Source organism: Lemur catta, chromosome 12, assembly GCF_020740605.2.
Source record: "Lemur catta isolate mLemCat1 chromosome 12, mLemCat1.pri, whole genome shotgun sequence".
NCBI classification, from domain to species: Eukaryota; Metazoa; Chordata; class Mammalia; order Primates; family Lemuridae; genus Lemur; species Lemur catta.
In genome coordinates, this window is record NC_059139.1 from 12,727,163 (window position 1) to 12,754,753 (window position 27,591).

General features: G+C 32.5%; 1 protein-coding gene across 5 annotated transcripts in view; it reads right to left on the minus strand.

The window, feature by feature from the left end:
- CDH18 (cadherin 18) overlaps window positions 1–27,591 on the minus strand; it is a 690,430-nt gene that overhangs the window by 39,079 nt on the left and 623,760 nt on the right. For all 5 annotated transcript variants that reach the window (XM_045566567.1, XM_045566566.1, XM_045566565.1 and 2 more), the window contains 2 exons: window positions 21,962–22,215; window positions 9,795–9,931 (listed from right to left, as the gene is read on the minus strand). In XM_045566567.1, coding sequence (XP_045422523.1) covers window positions 9,795–9,931; window positions 21,962–22,215 — 391 coding nt within the window. The remainder of the gene's footprint in view (window positions 1–9,794; window positions 9,932–21,961; window positions 22,216–27,591) is intronic.

Consider the following 27,591-nt stretch of genomic DNA (forward strand, 5'->3'; position numbering starts at 1 on the left):
GCCTACCAGCATGCATTCTGGTATGTTTTATTCAATCATGATATTAGATAGTTCTATATTTGTGAACTAGCAAGTTGCTGGGGATCTCTACATATCATTTCCGATAGTCCTTGGGTTAGTATGTTACACTTTGAATATCAATCAATCACTTTACCAATAACATGTAAACATAGTCATGTGTGTTACAAACATTTTGCTAAGGCTAAAATTGAGTAATTCCTTAAGTTCTGAATGAAATATTTGTTATTGTTATTATTTTATTTTCATGCCTCATATCTAGAAATTAATTTTCATAATTTCTTTTAGTAGCAGAAAAAATATATTGAAATCAAACAAACTTAAATATGAATCTCATTTCCAACATGCTTCAGGAACAAGAATTTTTGGAAGTTACTTATTTATTTCTATGCCTTAATTATTTCATCTATAAGCCTGGAATAGAGTTATTTGACTTGCCAATTTGTGTTTTTGAGAAACAATTGAGATAACTATGTAAACTTTATAATAATGAGCTTGGGAAAAAGTAGAATGTACATTTTAATCATTTTTGAGTGTTAAAAAAGAAACAAAACCAAAACATGTACATGTAATTGCTCACAAACTATATTATATAAAAATCACCCATGCTTCATACAATAGCAATGTATTAGGAATTCATATCAGCAGTGCCCTCTCTGGAGGTAAAGGGATACAGTGTTCCAGTGCAAGTGCAAGCTTGATATTACAACATTTAAAGAATCTTTTGTAAGTTGAGAACAATCAATTTTATCCAGTGAGTATTTTTGAAAAGATTGCTATGTGCATAACACTATGATAGAACAATTAAATATGCTACTCTTTCAGATTTCCCACTATTTATATTGAATGGAGAAAAAAAATTAAATACTATTTTTTTTTCAATTTGTTTTCTTAAAAATTGCGACTAAATTGTTTAATTTACTTTTATTCTGAAGCCATTATTATTGAAATATAGGTCCCCCGAACAATCTAAATCATGTTTACTGGGAATTTGGTTAATTTCTAATCTAATTATGCATATTCTAAATCAGTATTAAGAATGCCTGTCAGTATATAGATTAGCATAAATTTTCTAATCTATATAATGTTGATTATTTACCTAAAAATTTGGTTTTATTATTTTTTCTTTATGAAAATTCACCCCAAAATAAAAAGCCTTATGTACTATTGTAATAACAAATGTCAATGAATAAGAATTTAAATAATCACGTTTATACTATTCTAAGTTTCATAAATGTCAATGAGAATAAATCTGGGTTTATAAATTATATTTTTTTGGTGTTTCCTTGATGTCTTTGAAAAGATTTCATTATAGGGAAATATACAACAAAAATAATCCTCACTCTTTTAAATAGTTACTGTGGGCTGATACTAGAGCATTTTAACATGCTAGACTAATATTTAGTTTATTAACAAATACATTTCCACCATTTCCTTAAATAGATATATAAAAATACGTTTTGCATTTAAGTGATCAACTGAAAACTTAAATTTTCCACTCAATGCATTTGTTTGTTTTGAAATGAAGTCAATTTGGGCATTTTTACTTGTAATTTTAAAATCTCGTCTATGAAAGTGATATTTAATTATTAAGCAGAAAAACTGAGAAAAATAATAAATAATATAAACTCTTTTCTAATATAAGTATTTACTCTATTTAAGAATTAATTTTGAGATAAATCTATCACATTGCCTGGTATATGCTTGTACCACTAATACGCCTTTTCACTAATATGCCTCTTTTTTTCTCTTTCCTTTCCTTCTTTTGTCCAAGTTCCAGTTGCTTGTAAGGAACAAAGTATTTAAATAGAGGTGGTCTTATTCCACATTCAGTATTCTTAAATATTATGCGTCACTGTTCTAAGATAATGTAAATGCTGACAATAAAATAATTAGTTACATACAAACCAACACCCTTGGTAAACATAGAAGTAAAAATGAAAAAGTGTATATGATGAAAACAATGAAGAAAACCCATTCAGTCTACATTTACTTAAAAATTTCTAAAATGTGCTCTGATTTGTATACAAAATATTAGAACATCTATCCTGTAACCCTTTAACTCTTACAATTTTAAGTCACATAAACGCTGAGCCTCTTTGGAGCCTTTCACATAATATTAGAACTGAATAAAACATATTTTAGAGTGGAATTTCTTCTGTATGGAATGCAATGTATTAATTAAGAGAGGTTTAATTCACATATTTAATACACATACTAATGTTTAGGTCATTGATTATAGTTATGCATTTATTAAAAAAAAATGTTAAACATGCTCTTTTTGGGAAAAAACACTCTAGAATACTTTCACGAATATATTAAATGCTCTAGGTGTATCCACCCAAGGTATATACCTAAAGAAGTTTTCACATTTGCACAGGAAACATATATAAGATATATTATATTGGCAATGCTCATAATCTCTAAATCTATAAAAAATAAGAACAATCTAAAAGCCATTGACAGTTGTATGCACCAATTAAAGTAGATTTATTTTCTCAGCATAGTGAAAATGAATAAACTTCAGCTATACTTCTGAACATGAATGAATCTCAAAAAACACAGCACTGTGAAAAAAAATTCACAAACAGTGCATGTAATATTAATATATTTATATACACAATAGCAATGGTCATGAGCACAATTATGTAGTTACAGACATAAATAAACATATATATACACACACATATATATGGACAAAATGCACATATGATTGCATTTGGTAAAACTATAAAGAAAAGAAAGATAAATAATGCAAAATTTAAGGTATTGGTGAGTGGCTGAAAGGGAAAGGAATGTAACAGCGAGGTACATATAGAGCTTATTTCTTAAGGTGGGCAACTACTAAACTGGTGTTTATTTTATTATACAAACTGACTATATACTTAAGACATGGCATCAATGAATTTGACATATACTGGAATGACACTGGAAAATAATTGGCCCAAATATTTAAATGTGCCCATTTATTAACAGAAATTCATCAATGTGTGTATATCACCCAAACTCCATATTTGTATACACATATTCATTCATTATTTCAAATTATTCTGTAATTATTTATTAAGTGTAATTTTTATAATTTTATATATCAATGTTTTCCTTAATGGATTGCATAATATGTACTTTTTAAAACATTCCCCCAAACAATAAATGTTGGTGTGGATGTGGACAGATAGGAACACTCCTACACTGCTGGTGGGACTGCACACTAGTGCAACCTCTGTGGAAAGCAATATGAAGATACCTCAAAGAGCTACAAGTAGGACTACCACTTGATCCAGCAATCCTATTACTGGTCATCTACCCCAAAAAACAAAAGACATTGAATAAAAAAGAATCCAAACTGGAATATTTGTAGCAGCACAATTCACAATTGCAAAGATGTGGAAACAACCCAAGTGCCCATCAATACATGAGTGGATCCATAAAATGTGGTAAATATATACCATGGAGTTCCACTCTGCCACAAAAAACAATGGTGATCTAACACTTCTTGTATTATCCTGGATAGAGCTGGAACCCATTCTACTAAGTAAAGTAACACAAGAATGGAAAAACAAGCACCACATGTACTCACCATCAAATTGATAGTAACTGATCAATACTTAAGTGGACATATAATAATAACATTCATCAAGTGTGGGGCAGATGGGAGAGGGGGAGGAGGGAATGGGTATATTCACACCTAATGGGTACAGTGCGCACCGTATGGGGAATGGACACGCTTGAAGCTCTGACTCAGGTGGGACAAAGGCAATATAAGTAACCTAAACATTTGTACCCCCGTAATATGCTGAAATAAAAAAAAAATTAAAAAATAAAATAAAATAATAAAACATTCCCTATTACAATGCCATAGAGACGTTATCTTGCATTTCTTTTGAAGTTTAATTTAGTTCTTCTAAATATTGGTATTACTTCTTTTGCATGGTTGTAAGGTTGATAATTAAGTTTACTTCATTGGCACAACCAGTTTTCACTGCTCTGTCATACTCTGCTTGTTGAAGTGTCCATCCATCTCCCTTACCTACCTGCAAACAAATTCTACATTGTCACAATCTGTGCAGTTTTCAGAAAATACTTGTATTAATGAAATGTTTTTGTCAAATTTTCTATATGATTTAGATATAGATATGATTTAGATAATATATTTATTTGTATGTTTGAAAATTATATGTACACTCTAAGTTTATTGCACTCTTTATATAGTCAAATACCCAAGATTTTTATTTTGTTGTTTGAAACACCTTTTTAATTACTGACTTTTTTTTTATTCTATTTACTAAAATATTTCTAAGAGAGGTCTGTTTGTAGTCTCTTCCATAATGGTGTTTTTGTGTATTTTGAACATACTTCATTAATTGAATTAAAAGTTTCAATTGGTTTATCACCCTGGTAAAATTCAATTCCTGTCAATATAAAATGACTCTCTTATCATCATAATGAGGAGCAGTTAGCAGTTTGCTGAGGTGATGATAAAAATATGGGCCTTGACGGTCCTGAGCCAATGTGGATAACCCTTACTTTCTGCCACTATAATTACTCCAATGATGGAGAAATTTCATGGATTAAATATTATTTTTAAAGACAATGAAAGGAAAATAGTTAAAAAATGACCTACAGCAGCAACATTATTAATGGCTATTCATTGGAATTTAACACACTGAGGCTTTTCTCCAGGAAAATTGAATCTCAATATATGGAGATGGGCAGTGAGTATGGCACTTATGTAATTCAAAATATAATGTGTAATCAGGATTGAGATCTAGATATTATGAACGAATGATCACTTGAACAATTTTGTGAGTGATGAAGTGTATGGTACATTGATGGCTAATTTCACATGTAATTTGGCTGGACAATTACATGGGAGCAGGGATATTTGGTCACACATTATTCTGGGTGTTTCTGTAAGAGTGCTTTTGGATGAGACTAACATTTAAATTGGTAGACTACGGAAAGCAGGCTGCCTTTCATATTGCTGGTGGACCTCATCCAGTCAATTTACTTACCCTCAAGTAAGAGAATGCTCCTGCCTCACAGTCTTGAAACTGGAACAGCAGCTCTTCCCGGTTCTATGGCAGCCTGCCAGCCTTCAGACTCAAAGTGGAATATTGAGTCTATGCATTTTAGACATGCCACCTTCCATAATCATGTAAGCCAACTTTCTACATAGTAAATCTGTCCCTCTTCCCCTCACTCTGTCTCTATCTCTATATCTCTCTATATGTATATATATATGTAGACACACTGCACACACACGTATATATACACATATGCAGAAACACCATATTGCTCTGTTTCTCTGGAGAATCCTGACTCATACACTAATACAGACACATTTGGAACCATAACAGAATATGCAGGCCAATCTTTACTCATCCTTCACCTCAAGACTGAATCCATGCATTATCCTCTCTTTGAAAGCTTCACTGATCCTCTTAGAGAGATTAAACTACAATGGATTTGTGTTCTTTAGTGTCTAAAAACTCCTGTTGTCACAGTAATTTTCCATAATGCAATTATCTGCTTACCTTGTCTTATGCGTTAGACTCTTCAGTTCCTCAAAGGCAAAATAATATCCTCAATATTCTTAGTGTCTAAAATACCACACAGCCTATCAAGTATTTCTTATTCATATATTCTGTATGAGTTAATTACAGCATACTTTAGGATAGAGATGATAAAATACATCATACCAAAGTACTAGAATGATAGCTAAGAAAATAGAAATCTCCAAGAAAAAAAAGAATTATAAATATAATTAAATTAATTATAAATATAGTTAAATGTCACAAATAAATCAGGGGAAGATAAGAGGTGAAAAGCACTTATTGGATTTGGCTATTAGGCAATCACTGATGACCATATTGGCAGGTTCTGAAAAACAATGGGGATAATGACATGTGTTATACTAGGGAAGCACAAAAGAAAAATTGAGTCATAGCATGCAAGTCTGAGAGAAAGTTTATTATTCAGTAATACTCCCAGAGCTACCATGTAAGAGACCAGTCCTGCTGGCACATGATTTCAGCTTTGTGGGACCCTAAGTAGAGAACCTAGCTGATCTCACCCAAAGTCTGACCCTACAGAAATCATATGGTTATTTGCTATCCAGCAATGGAAAAGTAATGCAAGTTACCAACTAGCTGTGTTATGGATTACATGGAGGGAATACGTTGCTACCCATAGTGGAAATGTTCAGCAGGTATTTATTTAGAAAGTACTGTTCCCCGAGAATGGTGATATGTGATAATATAACACTTTCTAGTTTCCTGACCATAGACAATTCACTGAATTTGTCTAATTCATAGGATCATCTTTACAATTGTAAAAATAAATTCACTTCACAATATGACATTCAAAAATAAGTAATAAGCCTCAGTCAGCTAAAATATCTTACCAATGCTTTGGCTCAATGAACATCAGCCTCCCTAGAGGGCTGTATTGGAGTGAGAAAAGATCTAGGACCTGGAATAGTAACATTCATATCTTGTTGTGAGCCTCAGTTTCTTTTATCTATAAAATGGGGATAATATGTCATGCATATTTTGCAGAGATTTTTGTTAGGGTGACATATCTTTAAAAGTATACCGTGTAAGTGTAAGATAGCTAATAGTCACGTTTGGCAGCAGCAGCAAAAGATATCATAGCCCAGACAGATGTTTCCTGTCTTTACCATGTGACTGGAAGGCCAAATAATAACTGTGATCTGGGAACACAGGGCTGAAGAAGTCAAACACCATATAAACAATAGCTGCAGTGTATCCAGGTCCCATCTTCATGCTCACATGCTTTTCAACTGTGACATCCCATATTCTCACGCTGGGCCTCTGACACAAAGACTATTCACCAAGAGGAAGGAGCACTGTTATTTTTTTTTTTCCTTTGTACAGAGGTAACTTTGCCATCATTAGCTCTTAAATCCTGATGCATTGCCTCACCTGCCTACAGGGGACATCTTTCTCATATCTGCACAAACGTCTAGGTAGGCTAAAAGAGTACTTTCAAACATTAATTACTAAATGTCATTTTACAGAACTACTGGCTCTTCAGAAACTGTTACATGAAGATTTTTAAAAATCTGATTTGATAAAGTATCAAATACATTTCCAATGCAGAATATATCAGAAAATACTTAGACAATGAGGCTGATGTTGAGGTTAAGGTTACAAACGATTGTACAGGAAAGGGATCCCAGTGATATTAACAGGCAATTAGGCCAAGCAACCAGTGGGCACAAGTGCACTTTTCTAAATACAGTATCCCACTGTGGCTATAATATTTTAACTAGTGCTCATTCTTTCTATACACTTGTTTAGGATTAGTATTAAATTATATTTTAGTAATTCTTGTTGAGGTAATTTCCAAGGTTTCTTTTATCACCATGTAAGACTTCAAAAAATTACAATTTACTGTACTATTGCACTTAATAGATGTAGTAATATAGTCACTCAATCCCCATATGAAGTATTAGCATTTGGTAAAAAAAAAAAAAAAAAATTACCCAAGAAGTATATAATTAGGATGTTACTTTAGTAAAAACAGGTATTTCCTGTGATAATGATTGCAGACAGTATAATTTTCATGGTATATATGTACTCATATGTATTCATAAATTAGTTTCTACCTGATGCAAGTATTAATTGGACTGAGGTAGTGAATAAGAACTAATCTTCTCATTGAAATACCTTTAGAGTTGACTCTCTTTTCTGAAGGATTTGCTCAATGTCCTCATCGATTTTTTTTTGGATATATTAACCTATTTATTCCTTTCTTTTTTCAATTGAATTTTAATGAGTCTTTATTATACAACAGCCATTTACTTGCCCTTTGGATAACTAAGGACACACAAATTCATGCCTAGTCTGGCTATTTTGAAAATGAAAATAAACCAGAATGATCACAGATTAACCCACTCATGGATTCTTTATAACACCCTTTTAAAATTAAGTAGTAAATGCTTATGAATATTATTATGTTAACAAAATAATCTGAATGGAGGCCACCTTAGCTGATTTTGCAGATGCCAAAATCATAAGAAATACAGGTAGAACAGAAAAGACTGGAGAAGGCTACTGATTGCTATGTAACAAGGAGCAATATAAAAGCACATAAACCACACTGTGATTTCACCTCACGCCCACTAGAATGGCTATAATCAAAAAGACAACATCTCTGAATGTTGGTGAGAACATGAAGACATTGGCAACCTGGGAATATAAAATGGCGCACCCACTTTGAAAAACAGTCTGGCAGTTCATCAATTGGTTAAACATACAGTTACCACATGAGTTACCAGCAATCTCACTCCTAGGTATGTACCCAAGAGAAATGAAAACATTTTCATACGAATACTTTCACCTTAATTCTCATAGCAACATTATTCATATTAGGCAAAGAGTAGAAACAACACAAATGTCTATCAAGTCACAAATGCAGAAATAAAATGTGATATATCCATAAAATGGAAGAGTTGTTGGCAATGAAAAGGACTGAAGTATGGAGGACTCATACTATAATATGGATGTACCTTGAAAACATAATGCTAAGTAAAATAAACCAGACACAAAAGATATATATTATATGATCCTTTTATATAAAATATCAATAAAAGGCAAATCTATAGAGAAAAAGTAGATTAAGGCCTTCCTGACTTGAGGAGGGGGATACAGACTAAGGGGTGAAGGATTTTTTTGAAGTAATAAAAATGTTTCTAAAATTGATCATGGTGATGGATGCAGAATTCTCGGTATACTAGAAACTACTGAATTACGTACTTTAAAAGGGCAAACCATATGCTATGTGAACCAAACCTCAATGAATCTGTTAAAAAAATTTTAACATTCTATACCTTCTGGAAATAAAAGAGAATGTAATTTCAATTTATGTAGCACTGTTTTCAAGTGTGACATATTCTTAATCCCTGATATATTTATAGTTCTCTCATGAATACATTGAAATCTTTCCTAAATGTAGATATAATTTCCATATACAATTCTAAAGTGGGGATAATTGGTCCTTTGGTTTACTTCCGAATACATAAAGAAAATCTTTATTGCCATGACAGTGGATGTATTTTCTTAAAGTTATATTCCAATTTAATTTGAGTATAATCATATCTACCTTTACGAACTCAGAAATATTTTTGTTTTATTCACACATCTTTTTTTTGTTGTTGTTCCTGAGCTTAGGTGTTTACCACATGCAAAATTCTGGATGGAGGTGGAACAAGAGTCTTTCTCAGCTTTATGTTGTCTACTTCTCTTGGAGAGTGCTTAGACCTGGCTGTTGACATTCCAAGAATTATTCTTTTACTATAATTTCTATAAGTGTTAATTGAAGACTAAGCAGGGGTATTATATTTATAAAATAATTGAAGTGCAATTAAATATCCTCATTTCTTCCTTTTTTTTCCCCTAAACTACCACATGTGAAGTACCCTGATGGCTTAAGTAAGGCATAAGCAAAGGATAATGCAGTTCTCACAATTAGGAGGAGAACCAAATGTCCTTGACTCAGGAATGAGGACTAAGTGTTCTGTGATGCCAATATTCCATCACCATTATGGGATTAAAGTAAGGAAAAAGATATGAGATTTATTCACTGCATCTGACAAAGAGTAATTATATCGAATATGTTCTGTGTACTCTGCTACATCCTGACATCAAAAATAAAAAATGGTGAGAGTCCTGCTGTCAAGGAAATCTCAGTATAAGTCCTCACGTACAAGTGAAATCTTTTCCTATGATACATAAAGTAATGTAGTTTACCATCTTCTGAAGCAGCAACTGTGATGTTGTACCAAGGAGTTTCTTCTCTGTCAAGAACCTTTGTAGTCTTAATGGTTCCAGTATTGGCATCAATGTTGAAAAATCTGTCATCTTCAGCATTATAGTTGATGAAGTATCTGAAGAATAAAATAAAAAAGATAAATCTGTTTTTATTTGATACTATGTTGAAGAAATACAATTGAACCAAGGGAGATTTTATATCAAATATGTTAAAATATCTAAATATGTATTTTTAATTTCTATATTTGACTCAAGATTTTCATGGCAATTTCATATTTCTTAGAACTTACAGAAATTATTCTTTTTTGTCAGTCCTTAATGTTTAGTTCAATTACTAATTAAAAAAAAATAAATTCCGTGAGTAAAAGAGATAGTAGAAACACAGTGATTAACAATGTTAACACAAAAACCACATCTGGGAAGTCTATAGTATGTTTAAAGAAAAAAAACCCATAATAAAACTTCTCTTTGCTATATGTATACAAAATTTTAGGATCATTGGAGATGATAGAGATGAATTTATCTTGGAATTTTATTATAGCTGAGGTTTAATGATAAATATAAAATGAAAAACAAACATTTATGTATATTACCATTGTATCTTCATCACCTTTTTGACTAAACCCTTGTTTCTTCAAAAAATGAGATAAGAAATAAACTGAGGTAGGTAGAATTATTGGCCACAATTTTTTTTTACCTCTTCAATTCATGTAATTTTACAAGGTTCTCTCATTTTAGGTCTGACCTCCAGCTTATTTTGGCAATAGAAAGAGTCGAAAGTGATGATGTCCTGTTTCTGGGCCTAGGTTTCTTGAGACTTTGCATGTTTCCTCTTATGCTTTGCCGCTGCCACAAGAAGAACATGCCTGGGCTAATTCACTTGTCCCAGCAAGAGGAAGAGAGTCTCATGGGGCCATTGTCTCAGTTAAGGCTCCACAGCCTGGAGTAGAGCTACCTGGTAAATGTGCAGATGCATGGTTAAGCGCACCAGAGATTAGCAGAGTTGGCAGGCAAAAGCCAGCCTATTTCAGCTGGCCTCCAGCTAACCCACAGACACATACACTATAGTTATAAATGACTTTTTTATGTCCTTAAGTTTTGGGGTTATATGTTATTCAATGATAGCTAATTAACATGCATATGAAAACATAATACAGTAAACAATTACCATGTGTTCTAGAAAAGTTCCAGAATATTTCTAGAACTATATAAGGAGAGAAAAGTTCTCTTTTCCCCTTAAATCTCAAACACTGTTTCTTCTTTTCAAATCTCACCTAAAGTAACATTTCATCTAGTCCTGAAAGAAAAAGTGAAATGATGAGGTGAAAAATGCTAAGGGAAGAACATTTGAAATAGAAGAAACAAAGGTGCAAAGATCCAAATTAAACAAAAAGCTTGAAGTGGTTTAAAAACAAATGTATGTCACTGTGGCTACACAGAGTGGATGAGGTAGATATCTAGGAGTTAGGACAAGCAAGCCATATAGTAAGCACATAAAAGAGTTTTTAGTCTTGGAAAAGCAATGAGAAGAATTTTAAATAAAGGAAATAACAGATCTCTTTATGTTCTGAAAAAAATCACAGTGGCTGCTTTGAATCTTGGAGTGTAGAAAGTTAACAATTCAGAAAAGAAATAATTTCTTCTTGGACAAAGATAGAAAAAATAAAAGGAAATGGAAAGAACTGTATAAAATAGTCATATAAATTAGGTACAACCTATAGAACTTTTTGTTGGAGTGGCATTAGTGAAAGGGAGAGATCACAGATGACTCCATTCACGTGTGTGTGTGTGTGTGTGTGTGTGTGTGTGTGTGTGTGTTTGCACACACGCACTTCATCTACTATGTAATTGATAGTCCCATTTACTGAGATGGAAAAAAAGAGTTAAGAATAAACAGTTTGGGAGAAATTCATTATTTTTACATACTATGCCATTGATGCCCATGAGATAAACATGTGGAATGAAAAGCAGAGATTAAATATGTGTGGAGTTCAAGTATGTTTTCTGAACAGGAAATATAAATTTGAGATAGATCAGCATAAATTTAAGGTAATGGGAACAGCATAATCTCATCTGAAAGAGAATTGTAAGAGAAAAGGAAATAAAAGATTGAGCACTAAAGCATTTTAACACATTATGCCTATGAGAGGCATGGGGTTTTATTGAAATTACACTTACACTGCATTCTAGAAAGTATAATGAATACTGAGTCTAGAACCTTTTGAGTCTAGAGCAGCCCACCTTCTATATAAGAGAGAGTAAAAGCTGGGCCGGATGTGGTAGCTCACACCTGTAATCCTAGTACTTCGGAAGGCTGAGGTGGGAGGACTGTTTAAGGTCAGGAGCTTAATACCAGCCTGAGCAAGAACAAGACCCCATCTGTACAAAAAATAGAAAAATTAACTGGGCGTGGTGGCCCATGTCTATAACCCAGCTACTGGGAGGCTGAGGCAGGAGGATAACTTGAGCCCAGGAGTTTGAGGTTGCAGTGAACTATGATGATGCCACCGTACTACTGCACTCTGGCTTGGGCAACAGAGCAAGAGCTTGTTTTTAAAAAAAAAAAAAAAAAAAGTGAAAGAGAAGGTAAAAGCCAAAGGAGAGGAGCAGCCCAAGGGAGGAGAAAAACTGGGAGTGTGAGGTTGCATGGAAGCCAAGAAAGAATAGCCTTTCTGGGTAGGAGTTGGTGCACATAGTGAATTCTTTCCCAAGGTTGGGTGAGGTTAGTAAGAACTGATTAGATTTGACAAGATGGGAAGTATTAGTAAACTTGTTATCTTGGCAAAAGTAATTTCAGTGAAATAGTGAAGGATTGGAGTTTAACTACAGTGAGCACAAGAGTATGTTGAATGTGAATATGTAAAGCCATGACAACTGAATGATACCTTTTTCTGAATGGAGATCAGAAAAAAGGCACTTTATGTCATCAGAGAAGTGAATCCAATAAATTATTTCTTTTCTGATATGGAAAATATTAAGCATTGACTTTGCTGAAGGGAATAATCCTTTGGAAAATGGGGACTATCTAAAATGGTAAAAACTCATGAAAAGGTGAAAAAGGTTGGATTCCAGAGCACAAATTTAGCAATTTCCCATCTAAAATAACAAGGGAATTCGTCCATTTTAGTATGAGGAAAAGATGAAAAGTTAGGTAGAAATATAGAATAGGTGTTTGTGGTGATGGAAATATTACAAAATCCATCATATTTTCAAAAACAGAGTTAAAATGTAATTGCAATCAAAACCTGTATCTCTCTCTGTTAAAAGGGTAGGTAGAACATATTGCTACAGTGTGAAATCTTCTAACTACCTGTGGATACACATGCACAAACATCGCAGGAGATATTAATAGCACCATGTAGAATGAGAGTACAGAGCACCCCAAGAAATCTAAGAGCTCATTAGTTAAAAATAATACCTAAAAAGAGATAGAATATATCACTCGTAACTATGTAATCAAAAAAGGAATTGACTATTGTACGTTGTTTTCTCCAATAATAACTATAAATTAATTGAAGAAAGTTCAACATGAAAAAAGCAATTAAAACAAGAAAGGAACAGATACACAGCAAATCTTATTCAAAGACACCAAATCCAAACACTGCAGAATAGTGGGAAATATATATGTCACTGGATTTTCCCAGACACGAAACCATGCTACACTGAAAACATTGTACTTTCTTTGAATTGAGGTTATATTAGGAAAAAAATAAAAACTTCTTATAATATATTTTCCCCAGAGCCTTGATGCTGAGGATGAGGGTTGAACTGCTTTGGAGATGTGAGAAATCTTGTCACATGAAAACGATAACATCCTTTAAAATATAATCAGCAGGTATCCTGGCTATTTTATCATCAAAGTTAGTTTGCATTACCCTCTCTTTAAGACACAAAAAGCCCTGACTTCACTATACAATTAATTCATGTAACAAAATAAACCCACTGTATCTCCTAAAGTTATCAAAATAAGTTTAAAGAAAGAAACTATCCATTTTGGGTTACTCTAGGAAAATCAGTTTCTATATCTGAAATGTGGAGGACTTAAAATTAGAACATATTCAACTTCAAAATTCCTTGCAGCATCACTCAGGAAAACTCAGATTACACTGCTATTGATATACTCCTACAGAATGTGGCAGAATATTGCCTCATTTCAGAAACTTAATCACCTTAGAACTACCATTCTGGAGAAAAATGGGGGTTTCTTCTGAAAATGTATAATCTTTTTGCAAAGCAATCTCCTTTCTTTTAGCTACTTCATGCTGGGCTTTCTAACGTAAGTGGTTAAATGATATTAGCGATTAAATACCTTCTGAGTTAATAATCATTTTATTTAGATTTAAAAATAAAGTCTTTGTTTAAATAATAGGAAAATGGTGGGCATAATGCTAGGCACGCATCTTCAGACTCATGTTAGTTGCTTTCTTAGTTTTCTACTCAACCTAGCTCTCTAGGGAAATCAACAACATAAGGGCAAGATATTGAGGATGCTTGGATCCAAAGAGTCTTATTCATGAAGTTGCAATTGAATTTGACTCAAGTAGAACTAAATAGTTCTGCTTAACTACCCTTGGATTTCTGCCCAGCCATGGAAATAAAAACTTGGAAAAAGGGAAAGTAGAAATGTGATAGAAAAGAAACAACTCACAACTATTTTGAGGGTTAAATATAGAACTAGTCAATGCTAATTAATTAGAATTAAGGCATGATATGGATTTATGAAACTGTTTATCAAAAGAATAATTAAAAAATAGATAAGAATATTCCCAGTGGGTTACTTTTCAAATAACTTTCATAATAAAATCTGCCTCATAAACCCTCAAAAAGTAAACAAATCTTAATGCTGTGTATTTGGATATCAATATTTAGATTTTTTTGAAAATGGTAATATTAATTTGACATTCTGGAGGTTATCTAGCAAGAATAACATCAAGTAACAATTTGCCTATTAGTGGCTACTATACTACAAAGAAGAAAAGCTTCAAGTCATAGATAAGAAAAAACAAGTTCCCTCTCTCATTCACAAATCAATGCTACAGTCAATATTGCCACCCTACACCATGTCATACTTGAGTAGTAAGATCTTCCTTTAAAATAAAATATTCTCAGGTAAGAAATGAAATTGACTAAGACATTAACACCTAGTTAAGCCAATGATAGAATAAAGTTATTCTCTTGGTATATAGAATGAGTATAGATTGTGGTAGGAAATGTTCAACTCTTACAATTTTGAAAATGGTAATACACAGACTGGAAAAAATTGGCAACAGTAACTGAATTTCGAAAGCATGAACTTTTTGAAGATACATGAAAATGCAAGAAGAAATGAGTGTAGGGGAGGGTAACAAATTTTCCAATTTTCAGATACCTTGTATGTGGCAACCTCTTCAGATACCTTGTATGTGGCAACACTGAGAAACATCTACATCCTTTCCCTGTGTGTACAGTAAGTTGCAGATACCTGACCTTATTTATTTTGAATGTAAAGATCAATTCTAGGGATATTTGTTTCTAAAATAGACCCAGCATATATCTGAAAATTATATTTAGCATAAGGGAAGCAGTACAGGTTTGAAACCAAGCAAACCTGTTAATCACAGCTCTACCACTTATTAGCCCTGTGACCTGCCTTCAACAAGGCAAATGCATTTCATGTAGCCAAAATGTTTGTATCCCCATAATATCCTGAATAAAAACAAAACAAAACAACACAACAAAAAGAAAAAAAGAAATTTACAATCTCTCTGAGCTATTTTCATAAGCAAAATGGAGGTAACAGCTACATCACAATTTTATTGTGAGGATTAAGTGAAATAATATATGAAAGTATTATCTGGTTGAGATGTAAACAGTAAGTCTTAATAAATAATAACTATTACTTGTTTTAATGTTTCTTAGGAAGGTTTTCTTTCTCTTTCCTTCTTGGGATACTTGGCTCTATTTTGATGTGAAACTTCATAAATAATAAGTACTGGTTTCTTTCTATTACTGTGCTGTAAACACACTAGGATCTGAATAAGGGTCACCACTGAATGCACAAGAGGTCTCCATAGAAATAACATGAACTATAGTCTGTTTCTCAAAAATCTCTGTCAGAAAATTAATTTTTAATTCCCTGTTCAATGTAATAAAGCAATTTTAATTTGGAAAGTAAATGAGACTAAAGCTTTATTTTTTTCTACCAATAATTACAAAGATGAATTGCTTGGCCTCATAAGTGAATCAATAAACCAACCAATCAATCAACAAATATAATGGAGAATATTTTAATACTTAATACAAAATTAAAAAGGCATTCCATAGTAGTCTTTCACTTCTTTTGTAAATATTTTAGTAGAAATAATCATGCCATAAATCATGTCTTACCTATCTAGACCACTATGTTTTCATATCTAGATATTTATAGATTCTTAATATCATCTTTCACATGGATTCCTAATATTCTGTATAAAAGTAGTTAGATCATTCAGGAAGTAACTTTTTTCTCTATAGTGTGCAGTTGACTCATTTTCTCTTTCATAAATATCTAAACATTGAAAAAAGAACAAGTAAATTTACATTTCCACAGTAGTTAATAGAATTCATAGTTCTGGAAATAATTTTAAGATGCAATACAATTACCAATCATTAAAGCCCATCTTTCGACTTCAGGACGAATCTAAGAAAAAAAAGCTACTCTGTAGTATATCTCGTTAACACTTTGGACCAATCTACAGGCACCTGTGGCCAAAAAGTTTAATATGAGGGAAGAAATATTCAGACAGATTCAAGGGTTATTTTAATATGATGATTGTGACACATCATTATAACCCTATCATACTATGTATTCACTATGTCATATGTGAAATAAACATCAAAATTGTACAAAATTCCACTGTAGAAGTTGTATGATTGATGATCAATAAAATGTCCCTTATGAGGTATTGGTAATCCCTGGAGCTATAGTTGCCATTATGGCCGGGCGCGGTGGCTCACGCCTGTAATCCTAGCTCTGGGAGGCCGAGGTGGGTGGATCGCTCGAGGTCAGGAGTTCAAGACCAGCCTGAGCAAGAGTGAGACCCCGTCTCGACTAAAAATAGAAAGAAATTATCTGGCCAACTAAAAATATATATACAAAAAAAAAAATTAGCCGGGCATGGTGGCTCATGCCTGTAGTCCCAGCTACTCGGGAGGCTGAGGCAGTAGGATCGCTTAAGCCCAGGAGTTTGAGGTTGCTGTGAGCTAGGCTGATGCCACGGCACTCACTCTAGCCCGGGCAAGAAAGTGAGACTCTGTCTCAAAAAAAAAAAACAAAGTTGCCATTATGAGTTATAAATATGGGTTATAATTTGTTAATCCTACAACTGTTCTGTTCTGTCCTTCAACATATGCACAATTTCATATGTATAGTAACCATGGTTTAAGCAATACAAAAGTAAAAAGAAAATGCATTATATTGAAATAAGATGAAAACTCATTATTCAAATTAGTACTTCATGGACCAACAAATAGGCAGATAAGTTATGACCATAGTAAAAAGCCTATCTCAATAATGACTATGTTTATTCAAGTATTTCCTTCAACAGAAACTAAACAAATTGTTCAGGTCATCATTTGGCACTCAATTTACCTTTGCTTATGTAGGTATAGACTCATGATAATTATTTGTCATATTATAGTACATTGGAGAAGTTATTTTTCATTCCAATAACAAAATTTCAGTCCTCAGAGGCATTTATTATTTTCATTATATTCTGCCCACTTCACCATAAGAAATTAATTTAAAACTTATATAATGGAAATTTATTTTTATGTAGATTTATTTGGAGAAATATCAATAGCTTTAAAGTACAGAACTCTTTCTGTTATTACATTTCAGATATTTCCAGGTACAGTATGTGAGTGGTAAAGCCAATTTCTTTAAGATTTCCTCCTTCAAATAGCAGTTTTGTAAGTTTTATTGATTATGATCAAGTACTGGAATAAAGTTTATTCAATACCTACCTTGTGGAATATAACAGCAGTTTTGCCTCATCGTTAGTTTAACAAAAATCACACACCTGAAGTATAGCTCATGTTCATTAAAATGTTAAGGTATCCTTTGTTAACTTTGGGGATGCAATTTATTGCACAAGTCAAGCATTGAGAAAATAATCTTTCTTAAAAAATAAAACAAAATATTTCTCACATGATAAAGCAGGTTTCATGCTTAGTGCTTAGTAAAAATGGGCAGTACATCTAGCACATGGTATTTTGGAAGGCTTAACTTCCTCAGTCAAAACTTCCATCCAGTTAAATAAAAGTAGAAAAGTAAAAAATCTGTACAATCAATTATAATGTTTTACTCTGTTATTTATGCCTCTAAGTAACTGAGATTATCAGCAGCAACTCCATTCATCCTGAGTTCTAGAAATGCTAAGGAACCTTTCCGGAATTTTTCATTTCATGTTAGAGATACTATGTTAAAGATATCAGATAATATGAGATAATATCTTTAACATGAAAATATTTTGAAACATATTCGCTGGTTATTGCTCATCTTTCTTTTCAAAAATTTGGACCCTGCATTCAAATTCTCTTAATCATTTTTTTCACTCCCCCTCTTCAACTTTGTGAAATGACCTTGTCATTGTTTTGAAATATCTCCTATTTTCTTGCTGTGAACACATCCAAAATTAACGTGGTATTCTTAAATTCACTTATTCTGAATTAAGTGAAAACTTTAGAAGTGCAAAACAAAGAAAACATACCAATAAGGATGCAGGGGACATACTGGAAACATTTGTCTACCAAGGCTACAATAAATATCAGAATAGGCTGACTAAACACTTCTAACACTCTTCAACCATTTTTTCAAAGATATGTTAGAAAGATTTCTTTTAAAATGGCCAGTATTTCCAAATATGATCACAGTTTTATTTATTTCTTATGTTAGCATACAAACAGGCTATCGTTTGTTTTCTAAATAGCGTTCTCATGAGCATTAGAAACAATTATGTAAACTATTTAATATTTCCTTTTTGTTACCTTAAAGTCATTATACAAAAAAAAATTCAATAAGTAAATGCATAGATAAATTCAGGTTATAAATCAGAGTGGAAAAGAAAAGAAAGATGAAAGTATATACTTGTTCATGTAAACTCAGCTGCTAAAGCTCTTTATCATATGAGAAATTTGATTGGGGGACTCCAATAAACTTTTTTCTTATACTAAATCTAGTCCTGTATATCTTTGACTTTACAATATCAAGAAACTAAAAAATTAAAAACAATTTTATTCCTGAAACGTTGCTAAGTTAAAAAGAGACTTGACTGTCTTTCTCATCCTCCTTTTCCAGTGTGTGAAGTGAATTCATACATAGGAACCCAGGTACCAACATTCTATTAATGGCTTTCTGAATATTTAAAACATTCATTTGTTTCTAATTTGAAATACTTGATTTTTGTAAATGCATGGTGTTTTGTGCGTTTGATTTTTCTTAGTTGAACTATACAACAGGCTGCATATTGTGGGTTAAAAACAGTTTTCAGAGTAAAGCACAACTAGGTTTGCATTCTGAATCCACCATTTTATGACTCTGCAAACTTGGTCAAATTAATTAATTTTCCGAGCTTTAGTGTTTTCATTTGTAGAATGGAAACAATAATACAGACTGTTTCAGTGTTGCTAAGAGGTTTATGGAACAATATATAAAGTCCCTGTCCAACAAATAGCAAGTAATGAATGGCCAACCACTATTATTTTTTTAACTTTTTTTTTAGATTAAGGATATTATGGGGGTACAAAAATTTTGGTTACGTGAATTGCAGTATACCAGCCACTATTTTTAATAGTCACATAATATAAGGTTACATTCCAAAAGCTCTCTAGCTTCTTATGTTCAACATAGGATTGCTCATCTCTCCGTAGCTTATCTGTGAAATTCCTGAATTCCATTTGTAGTATGCCAGCTAGTAATTGTAGCCTGTTTAAATCAAAGATTTTTTCACTGCTGGTAAACAGCCAGGCTCTAATTTTACTTTTTTTTAAAAGGTGATGATTATATTGCTGCAAATTGCACATCTTGTTTAGAGTTGAAAAAGACAAAACATAGACATGGCATATTCTAAGAAATCTGAAGAGTTTTACTAATAGTTTAGAAAATTGAAATACAAAAGACTGAAGTCAGTAAGCTGTTCACAAATGCCTATAAAATTCAAACTCCCTTTCATTACCAATTCTACAAACTTGGAGTTAATTGCATTTTGGGGCACATGGCAAAGTACATCTTTTCAATGTGCTTTTCCTTAATTAGTACAAACATTTGGTCCCTGAGAAAGGTGGAAGTATAAGACTTGTTTTTGTGTATGTTAATGTTTTCTGTTTTTATTCACTGTTTGTACCTAGAGGCCTGTGTGAATGACACATTTTTATTAAAATCAAGAATAAATATTATGTAAATTATGCCCCAAACAGCAACTATGGAGTCTAATTATTTTAAGGCAGCTTTAGCAGGAATCATTTTAGTTGTCTAACCAAAACAAAGCAGAGAGAATAATGCATATGCTAATAGATTTATGCTTCTCTACATTAGAATTTGGAAACAATATACCAATCATATTTGCATCCAACAACTGGGAGAATGCATATATTATAGTGAGCATTCACTCAAATACTCCCAATAATAAAGGGCAATTACTGAGGCAATTAATAATATCATGGGCAATTAATTATCTATACACATATGTTTTTGTTCATTGAAATGTACAAATTGAAGCATTCACATGACTCTGGGTCTCTATGACCTATATAAGTGGATACATATTTTCCAAAAATGTCTTTTCAAACTGTCTTTCCGTGAGTATAATTAGTACTCCAGTTTTACCAATCTATTACTTGGTTTGTCTTATTCTATATCTGGTTTTCTCAACCTCAGCACTATTGACTCTTGGGGCTAGACAATTCTTTCTGCTGGGAGCTGTTCTGTGAATTACAGAATATTTAGCACCATCCCTGACTTTTTCCCCTAGGTTCCAGCCGCATTCTACCTGCTGTGGATTACATGCTTGTATATTCCCAAAATTCAAGCCTCATCCCCAATGTGATGGTATTTGGAGGTGGGGTCTTTGAGAGGTGATTAGGTCATATCTTTCATTAAAATGGATGAAAACTAAGGACTTTATTTAAAAAAGCAGAAAAATTTTTTAAGGATTTCAAACTTTCTAGGGCCTTAGGATTTCCAAAGATATAAATATAGGGTAACAAAGGCATGTAACACATTTATGCAGTCCTTTTGATTTTGCCATAAATGAGACAAAAAAATGTTTTTGATTATGCAAGAAAGCTTTAATGATCTCTACTTCATGACATTCTAAAATAATAAAAATATTATTTGGTGAGACTTACCATGTGCTTGGCACTGTGGTAAGTCCTATGTTTCAATCTAATTTAATTCTATTAACATATTTATGTAGCTTTATTTCTTCTTCATGTATTAGAAATTTGAGATTTCTCAGGGTCGAATGACTGTATAAGATCACTCAGCTAGTGGATAGAGATACTAGAATTCCAACACTGGCTTTCCTGTATTCAGAGTCCAATCTCTAAGTCAGCACTCTATACTGCCTTGGACAAGTTAGCATTTATTGAGTGATTACCAGGTGGTGGTCACTTTGCTTGGTGCTTTATGTACATTGCTTCATGCATCCTCACAATAACTCTGAGAGATAGATATTATTTTTCCTCTTTTACATAAAAGGATAGATAATTTTCTAAAGCCACACAAATAGTCTGATCAGGGGAATTAGAGATCGTTAGAGATGAGTGTCATTCCCAAATCCTTTTTGTACTATATCTATACTTGCTATCACTACAGAACCAAAGGGTTCTCTAGTAGATGATTAACTATTTATACAACAATTTATCTGTGAGTTATGTTGACATTCATTAAGTCAAGTGGAAAAATTAATCTGTGTGGTCAATAATACATTTATGAAGATAGATAAATATATTTTTAATTTGATAGAAACCCATTTACTAACTACTCAAAGAATCACCTAATATTTTAATTGATATTAATAGGAAAACAATGTGGAAATAAAATATTTAAGTATAATTTTGTCTATGTTAACTTAATGTGAGAGGCAATAAAAATCTTTATACATCTAAAAGATTGAAACATACCATACCTTACTAAGCTATTAGCACTGTCAGGATCTTGTGCCAAAACTGTACCAACGATGGTCCCGATCTTGGCATTTTCATAGACTTCCATGACATAGGAAGGCATGGAAAATAGTGGTGGTTCATCTACATCCCCAACAATGATCTTCAGCATAGTAGCATCTTTAAAGGGACCCAAGTGAGAAAAGCGAAAGTCAAGATGTGTATTTGCTCCTTCTATGTTGAGGGTATATGACTTCTTTTTCTCATAGTTCAGTGGCTGTGGGGGAGAAACAAGATTTTCAATAGCATGACTTCATTATTTTTCAAACAAGCATTATTTTTCTCTCATTTTTGAAAAAATAACTGAGATAGAGTTAAAATTATTCCAGCTTTGTTTTAAAACAAACTATAAAGTTTGCCTAAATAATAACATCTAAAGCAGAAATCATGGAAACTTATGCGTGAATCAATAGTGATTTTACACAGCCCTAAATATGGTGATAGCTAGGTACAAAAAGATACTCCTCACAGCTAAATAAATATTGCTTTTTGGAGACTTATTATTAGGTTTCCTGTAGTAACTTCTTATCTCTTCATCAACTTATATTATTAATCTTAAAAATATCTGCTATTAATTTCTGACCATTTTTAAAATAAAGTAGAACATTTTCACATTTAAACAATTAATCTAAATCATTAATTTTAAATATATCATCAATTTATTTTTATCTTGCTTGTCTTAAACTTGGTATCTTATTTTAAAATCTGACAAATTTTTAGGCTTTCAAGTCAATACTTTTTTGAAATTTTAATAAAGGTTTTTATACAAAATTTTGAAGTTCACTTTTGTTATTTTGATTGTATTTGCTAATTTGTCTATTTTTCTGGTGGTACTATTTCATTTCTTTGTTTTGTTTTTCATTTCCTTTATTGTATTTTGATATTTGGATCAACTTTGATTTTTTTAAATATGGCCTTCTTATAATTTGCTTGTTTATACTATTTTTTTAGTTTCGAGATGTTAATAGTTTCTTGAAATCTTTTAGTTTGTTTCTTATTTTTAATTGTCAAACTGATATTTCTATATATCCTGTTAATATATGTCAGGCATCATGAATTTGACTTAGCTCATAAAAATGAATAAGGTCAGCCTTTATCTTGAGCCAAGAATATTTGGTCTACTATAGGATATAAAATAGTAAACAGACATTTCATAGCACTTTGTATTTAGTCCAATAAGATGTATTGGGAATTATGGACATTGATAAAAAGGATACAAACTCATATATAGGGGTATATAAGAGCCGCTAGGCAATGTTTCCAAGAGAAATTGCCTTTTTGTATAGGAACTGAATATTTGTAAAGTGTTTAGAATAATGCATGTAAGAGGTTCTGTGAGCCAAAAATGAAGTCAGATTTAGTTTCGAAAGTTAAAAGTTCTCATCAAAAAGTTAGTGCAGGTGATCCAGAGGCCAGCCTTTCATTTTGAACCTGTTGAAGTATCCACTGATGCTGGTCTCCATGACAAATATCTGTGAGAAGAAATAGATAAGATTTTTTCTTTTATCCCTATTTCTGCCACTAGTTTTTCACTAGCCTGATTCAATCTAGAAAACTTTCTTAGCAGGATCAGAGAATGGACATTCCTTATGAAGGAGCTCACATAATTTTCCTTACCCTAAGGGTCAATGTCTTAGTCTATTTGGGCTGCTAAAAGAAAACACCATAGAATGGGTGGCTTAAACAGCAAGCATTTATTTTTCACAGCAAGACTTAGATGCCCAAGATCAATGTACCTGCAGAGCCAGTGTCTGGTAGGGGTCCTCTTCCTTGTTTTCAGACAGCCTCTTGTTTTACTATATTCTCACGTAGCAGAGAGAAACCATCTCTCTTGTGTCTCCTCTCATAAAGACACAGATCTTATTTATGGGGGCACCACACTCATGATGTAATTATCTCCCAAAACCTAACCTTCAAATACCATCACACTGGGGATTGGGCTTCAATATATGAAATTGGGTGGGGGAAAACACATTCAGTTCATAGCATCCAAGGAGAATCTAACTACAGTGTCTGTAATAGGATCTTGTAAATAGAATGATAAGTCCTGCTGAAACTTGCTTTTGTTATGTCTTCTAAATTCAATTGGAAAATTTGCCTTCCCAGGAATTGGAGTTTACACAGAAGGTAAAATACCATTTCATTTCAAAACCAGTTATTAACATCCTAGAACCTAGAAAACTAAGGTCACAGGGACATGGATGAGGCTAAGTCACTACGATAGTTTACCAGTTTTTATAAAAGAAAATTAAAGTTATTTAGATCTTAAAAACACAAAAGTTGACCCTATATACAATACATATGCATTTACATATGATAAAAATGTTATGAAATTTGGATTTATATATTTTTAAAGAAGGGTTAATGGATTCTTCAGTTTGTGACCTATCAATTGGGATTCAATTTCTTCCAAGGGAATCTAGACTAGGAATAAATTGACGAAATAACTAACACCCATCTTGTTTGAGGAGTTGCATAGTCCTAGTTGGATCAACAGATTAAACTTTTTCTTTTCTTGATTACTTTCTTCTTTATATTAATAAGTGACTATCTTTAATTCATTTATTAATAAACTCCATCCAAATATAAATAACCTGTCCTAGAAATGGTACACACTTGCCTTGCCATCTATAAGGAATTGGGTGGATGGACATGCCCCTCTTGGCTTTTAGGAGTCAGAATCAGGTATATTGCTCATGGAAAACTGGAGCCCTGGTGTGTTTACCATTTGTTTAAGATCAGTGTCTGTAATTGTGGGAGTTAACCTGCTGCATATGGTAAGTTTTATAATGCCTAAAGTTCTTTTCATTATGTATGGATATTTAACACATTAGAATTAAAATATCAAGAATTATTTACTAGGGATGGTTAACACTCCTTTCTCACAATAACGCTGGATGTTAAAACATTCATCTCCATTTATTTATTTCAAGCTGTGCATCCAAGATGACAGATATCTCTTGTTCCATTTTTTAGAAAGTCCCCTGGCAAGTTAAATGTCACTTGTCTTAACACTAACCTACCTACTGCTAAGGTGCAGTCTGTTTATGTGGACACATGGTTTCATGTTGATGATCGTCCAATATATATTTAACTACCTCAGGACAGGGATAATCATTTTGAGAGACTTGTTTGCCAGAACTGGCAGATGGATGGAAGGAGACCCATGTGGAGCCATGAAGGAATGAGAGGATTATTTTAGGTTGGGACAGAAATTTAGAAGCAAATGAATTAATGCAAATGGAAATATTTTAACAACCTCATTTATGAAGAGAAGCTTCTGGGGACAACTTGCAACTATAGAACAACTAGAAGGAAATTATGCTCATTTATTTATTCTTGGATATGTCAGGGTTATGTATAAAATCTAAATTATGTTATCCCTGGTTTATTATTATAACCACAATAGTACACAAAGAGGATATTAGGATTATAATTATTAAATTTTTACTACTGTAACTCTGACAAAGCTGTTCAAGTAGACATCACCCATGCCTTCTAAATAGGTCTTCCCGAATTTTCTAGGAATCTTTTGCTATTGGGAAGCTATTTCTGTGGTGTTTCACTTTCCTTAGTGACCAGCATATTTTTTAACCTATATATAGTATATAAAAAACATTATATCCAGAACAATGAACTCTGTATACCTAATCCCTGATTTTTATAAGAAAGTGGAAAACAAACTTAAAAATGAAAATTAATCCATGGTATTGAGTTATTACACAAAGCAATAGCATGAAATATGTGGCCAAAAGTTTATAAAACACAAAATGTTTCCTGCCTTAAAACATAATAAAACAAAAACATAACTCCATAAGCATGAGGGATAATGTGAACATAATAAGGGCGGATGGGAAGCCAGTGATTGTTCATGAGCAAAAGAGTTTTTTTTTTTCCCAGCTCTACATTACGATATCAATGGTTTATGTTTTTAGTTGTTTCTGGCTGGATTCTGTTAATAATCACTCAGATTAAACAAGTTATTAACACTCAAGCTAAAGAAAGAATAAGGGAAAGAGCTCTCCTTTTAGAGCTACTTGAAGACTTAGGGAAAAAGTAGGCTCAGTTCTTGATAATTTCTTCATCATTATTTACTCTAGAGATTTCATCTCACCAAGTTATTTGAAGAGGGCTGACTATTTGAATAGTTTATCTCATTTTACAAAATTTCAGAACTAAGAAAAATTTCTCTTTTTGGAAAACTCCATCTCTGGATTATCAGTTCGGTGTTCAATATGACAAATAGGTAAGCATTAGGCAAAGGTGTTCTACTGGAAATCCTAGTATCAGATTCTTTTCACATTTTTATAGAATTTGCCTTGGGTTTAATTCTCTGGACCAAACTCCCTTGTAGTCTTGTTTCTGTGAGTTTAAAAGAAATCCCACATTATGATGTTCATATTTAACAAGTGTTATGGTCAATGTTGCCAAATTTAATTAATTAAACAATGGCTACCCAATTAAATTTGAATTTAGGATTAAGTGTGGAATTTTTAAGTGTAGTGTGTGTCAGTTATCACATGAAACATAGTTACACAAAAATTTATTTGTTGTTTATCCAAAATTAAAATTTAACTAGGTGTCCTGTATTTTACCTGGCAAAGGTAACTATGATACATTCACATTCCAACATTCATGATCATGATGATTGTAGTTGGTAATCAAGCTCTCTTGTTAGGGAAGAGATAAAGTATTAGAAAATATAATATGGATATGTATTGGCAACTCACATCCTTTAAAAACATAAATTAGCTTTAACAATATGAAATTGCTAATATAAAAATTGTACATGTATAAAAGGTAAGTTTATATGATTCAGCCTAACATTCATATTTTCTAACACTGAACTGTCTAAGTATTCCTGAAATAATCCCACTTGTGATGTGCATTTTTCTACTGAAATGGTGCTTAAACTGCTTCTATGGGTACTGATAAATGAAATTGCTTCATATTTATATTGGCTTAAGTGTTTGTGTTAATTTTATTATATTAGCTTCCTAGGGCTGCCATAACAAGTTACTACAAACAGGATGAGTTAAAACAACAGAAATTGATTCTCATGAGGTTCTGAAAGCAAAAAGTCATAAATTTGATAGGGTTATAGTCTCTCTGGGGGGTTCAGGGGCGAATCTGTTCTTTGCCTTTTCAAGCTTTTGTGACTGCTCTGGCTTTTGTGGGAAGGAAGACACCTCTGCAAAGTTGGGCATTAAATTTGCCTTGTAATTCAATCACTTGCAGAATGAGACTCCTGGTTTGGTATTCAGAAATCTCAGCTTTGTGTCTACTGTTGATAAAGATTTCTTTTAAGGGAAACATAAAAGATTTTAGGTAATTTACGCATAGGGCAGAGGCAGTGGCAAGCAAAACTATGGGCTAAGAGAGCAAAGTATGGAGCCCTGGAAGAATCTACTCAGAATGGATTAAAGATTTAAATGTAAGACCTGAAACTATAAAGTTACTACCATAGTGGGAAAGCTCCACATTGGTCTAGGCAGATAATTCTTGGATATAATCCCAAACCACAGGCAACAAAAGCAAAAGTAGACAAATGGGATTGCACCAAACTAAAAAGCTTTTGCATAGGAAAGAAAAC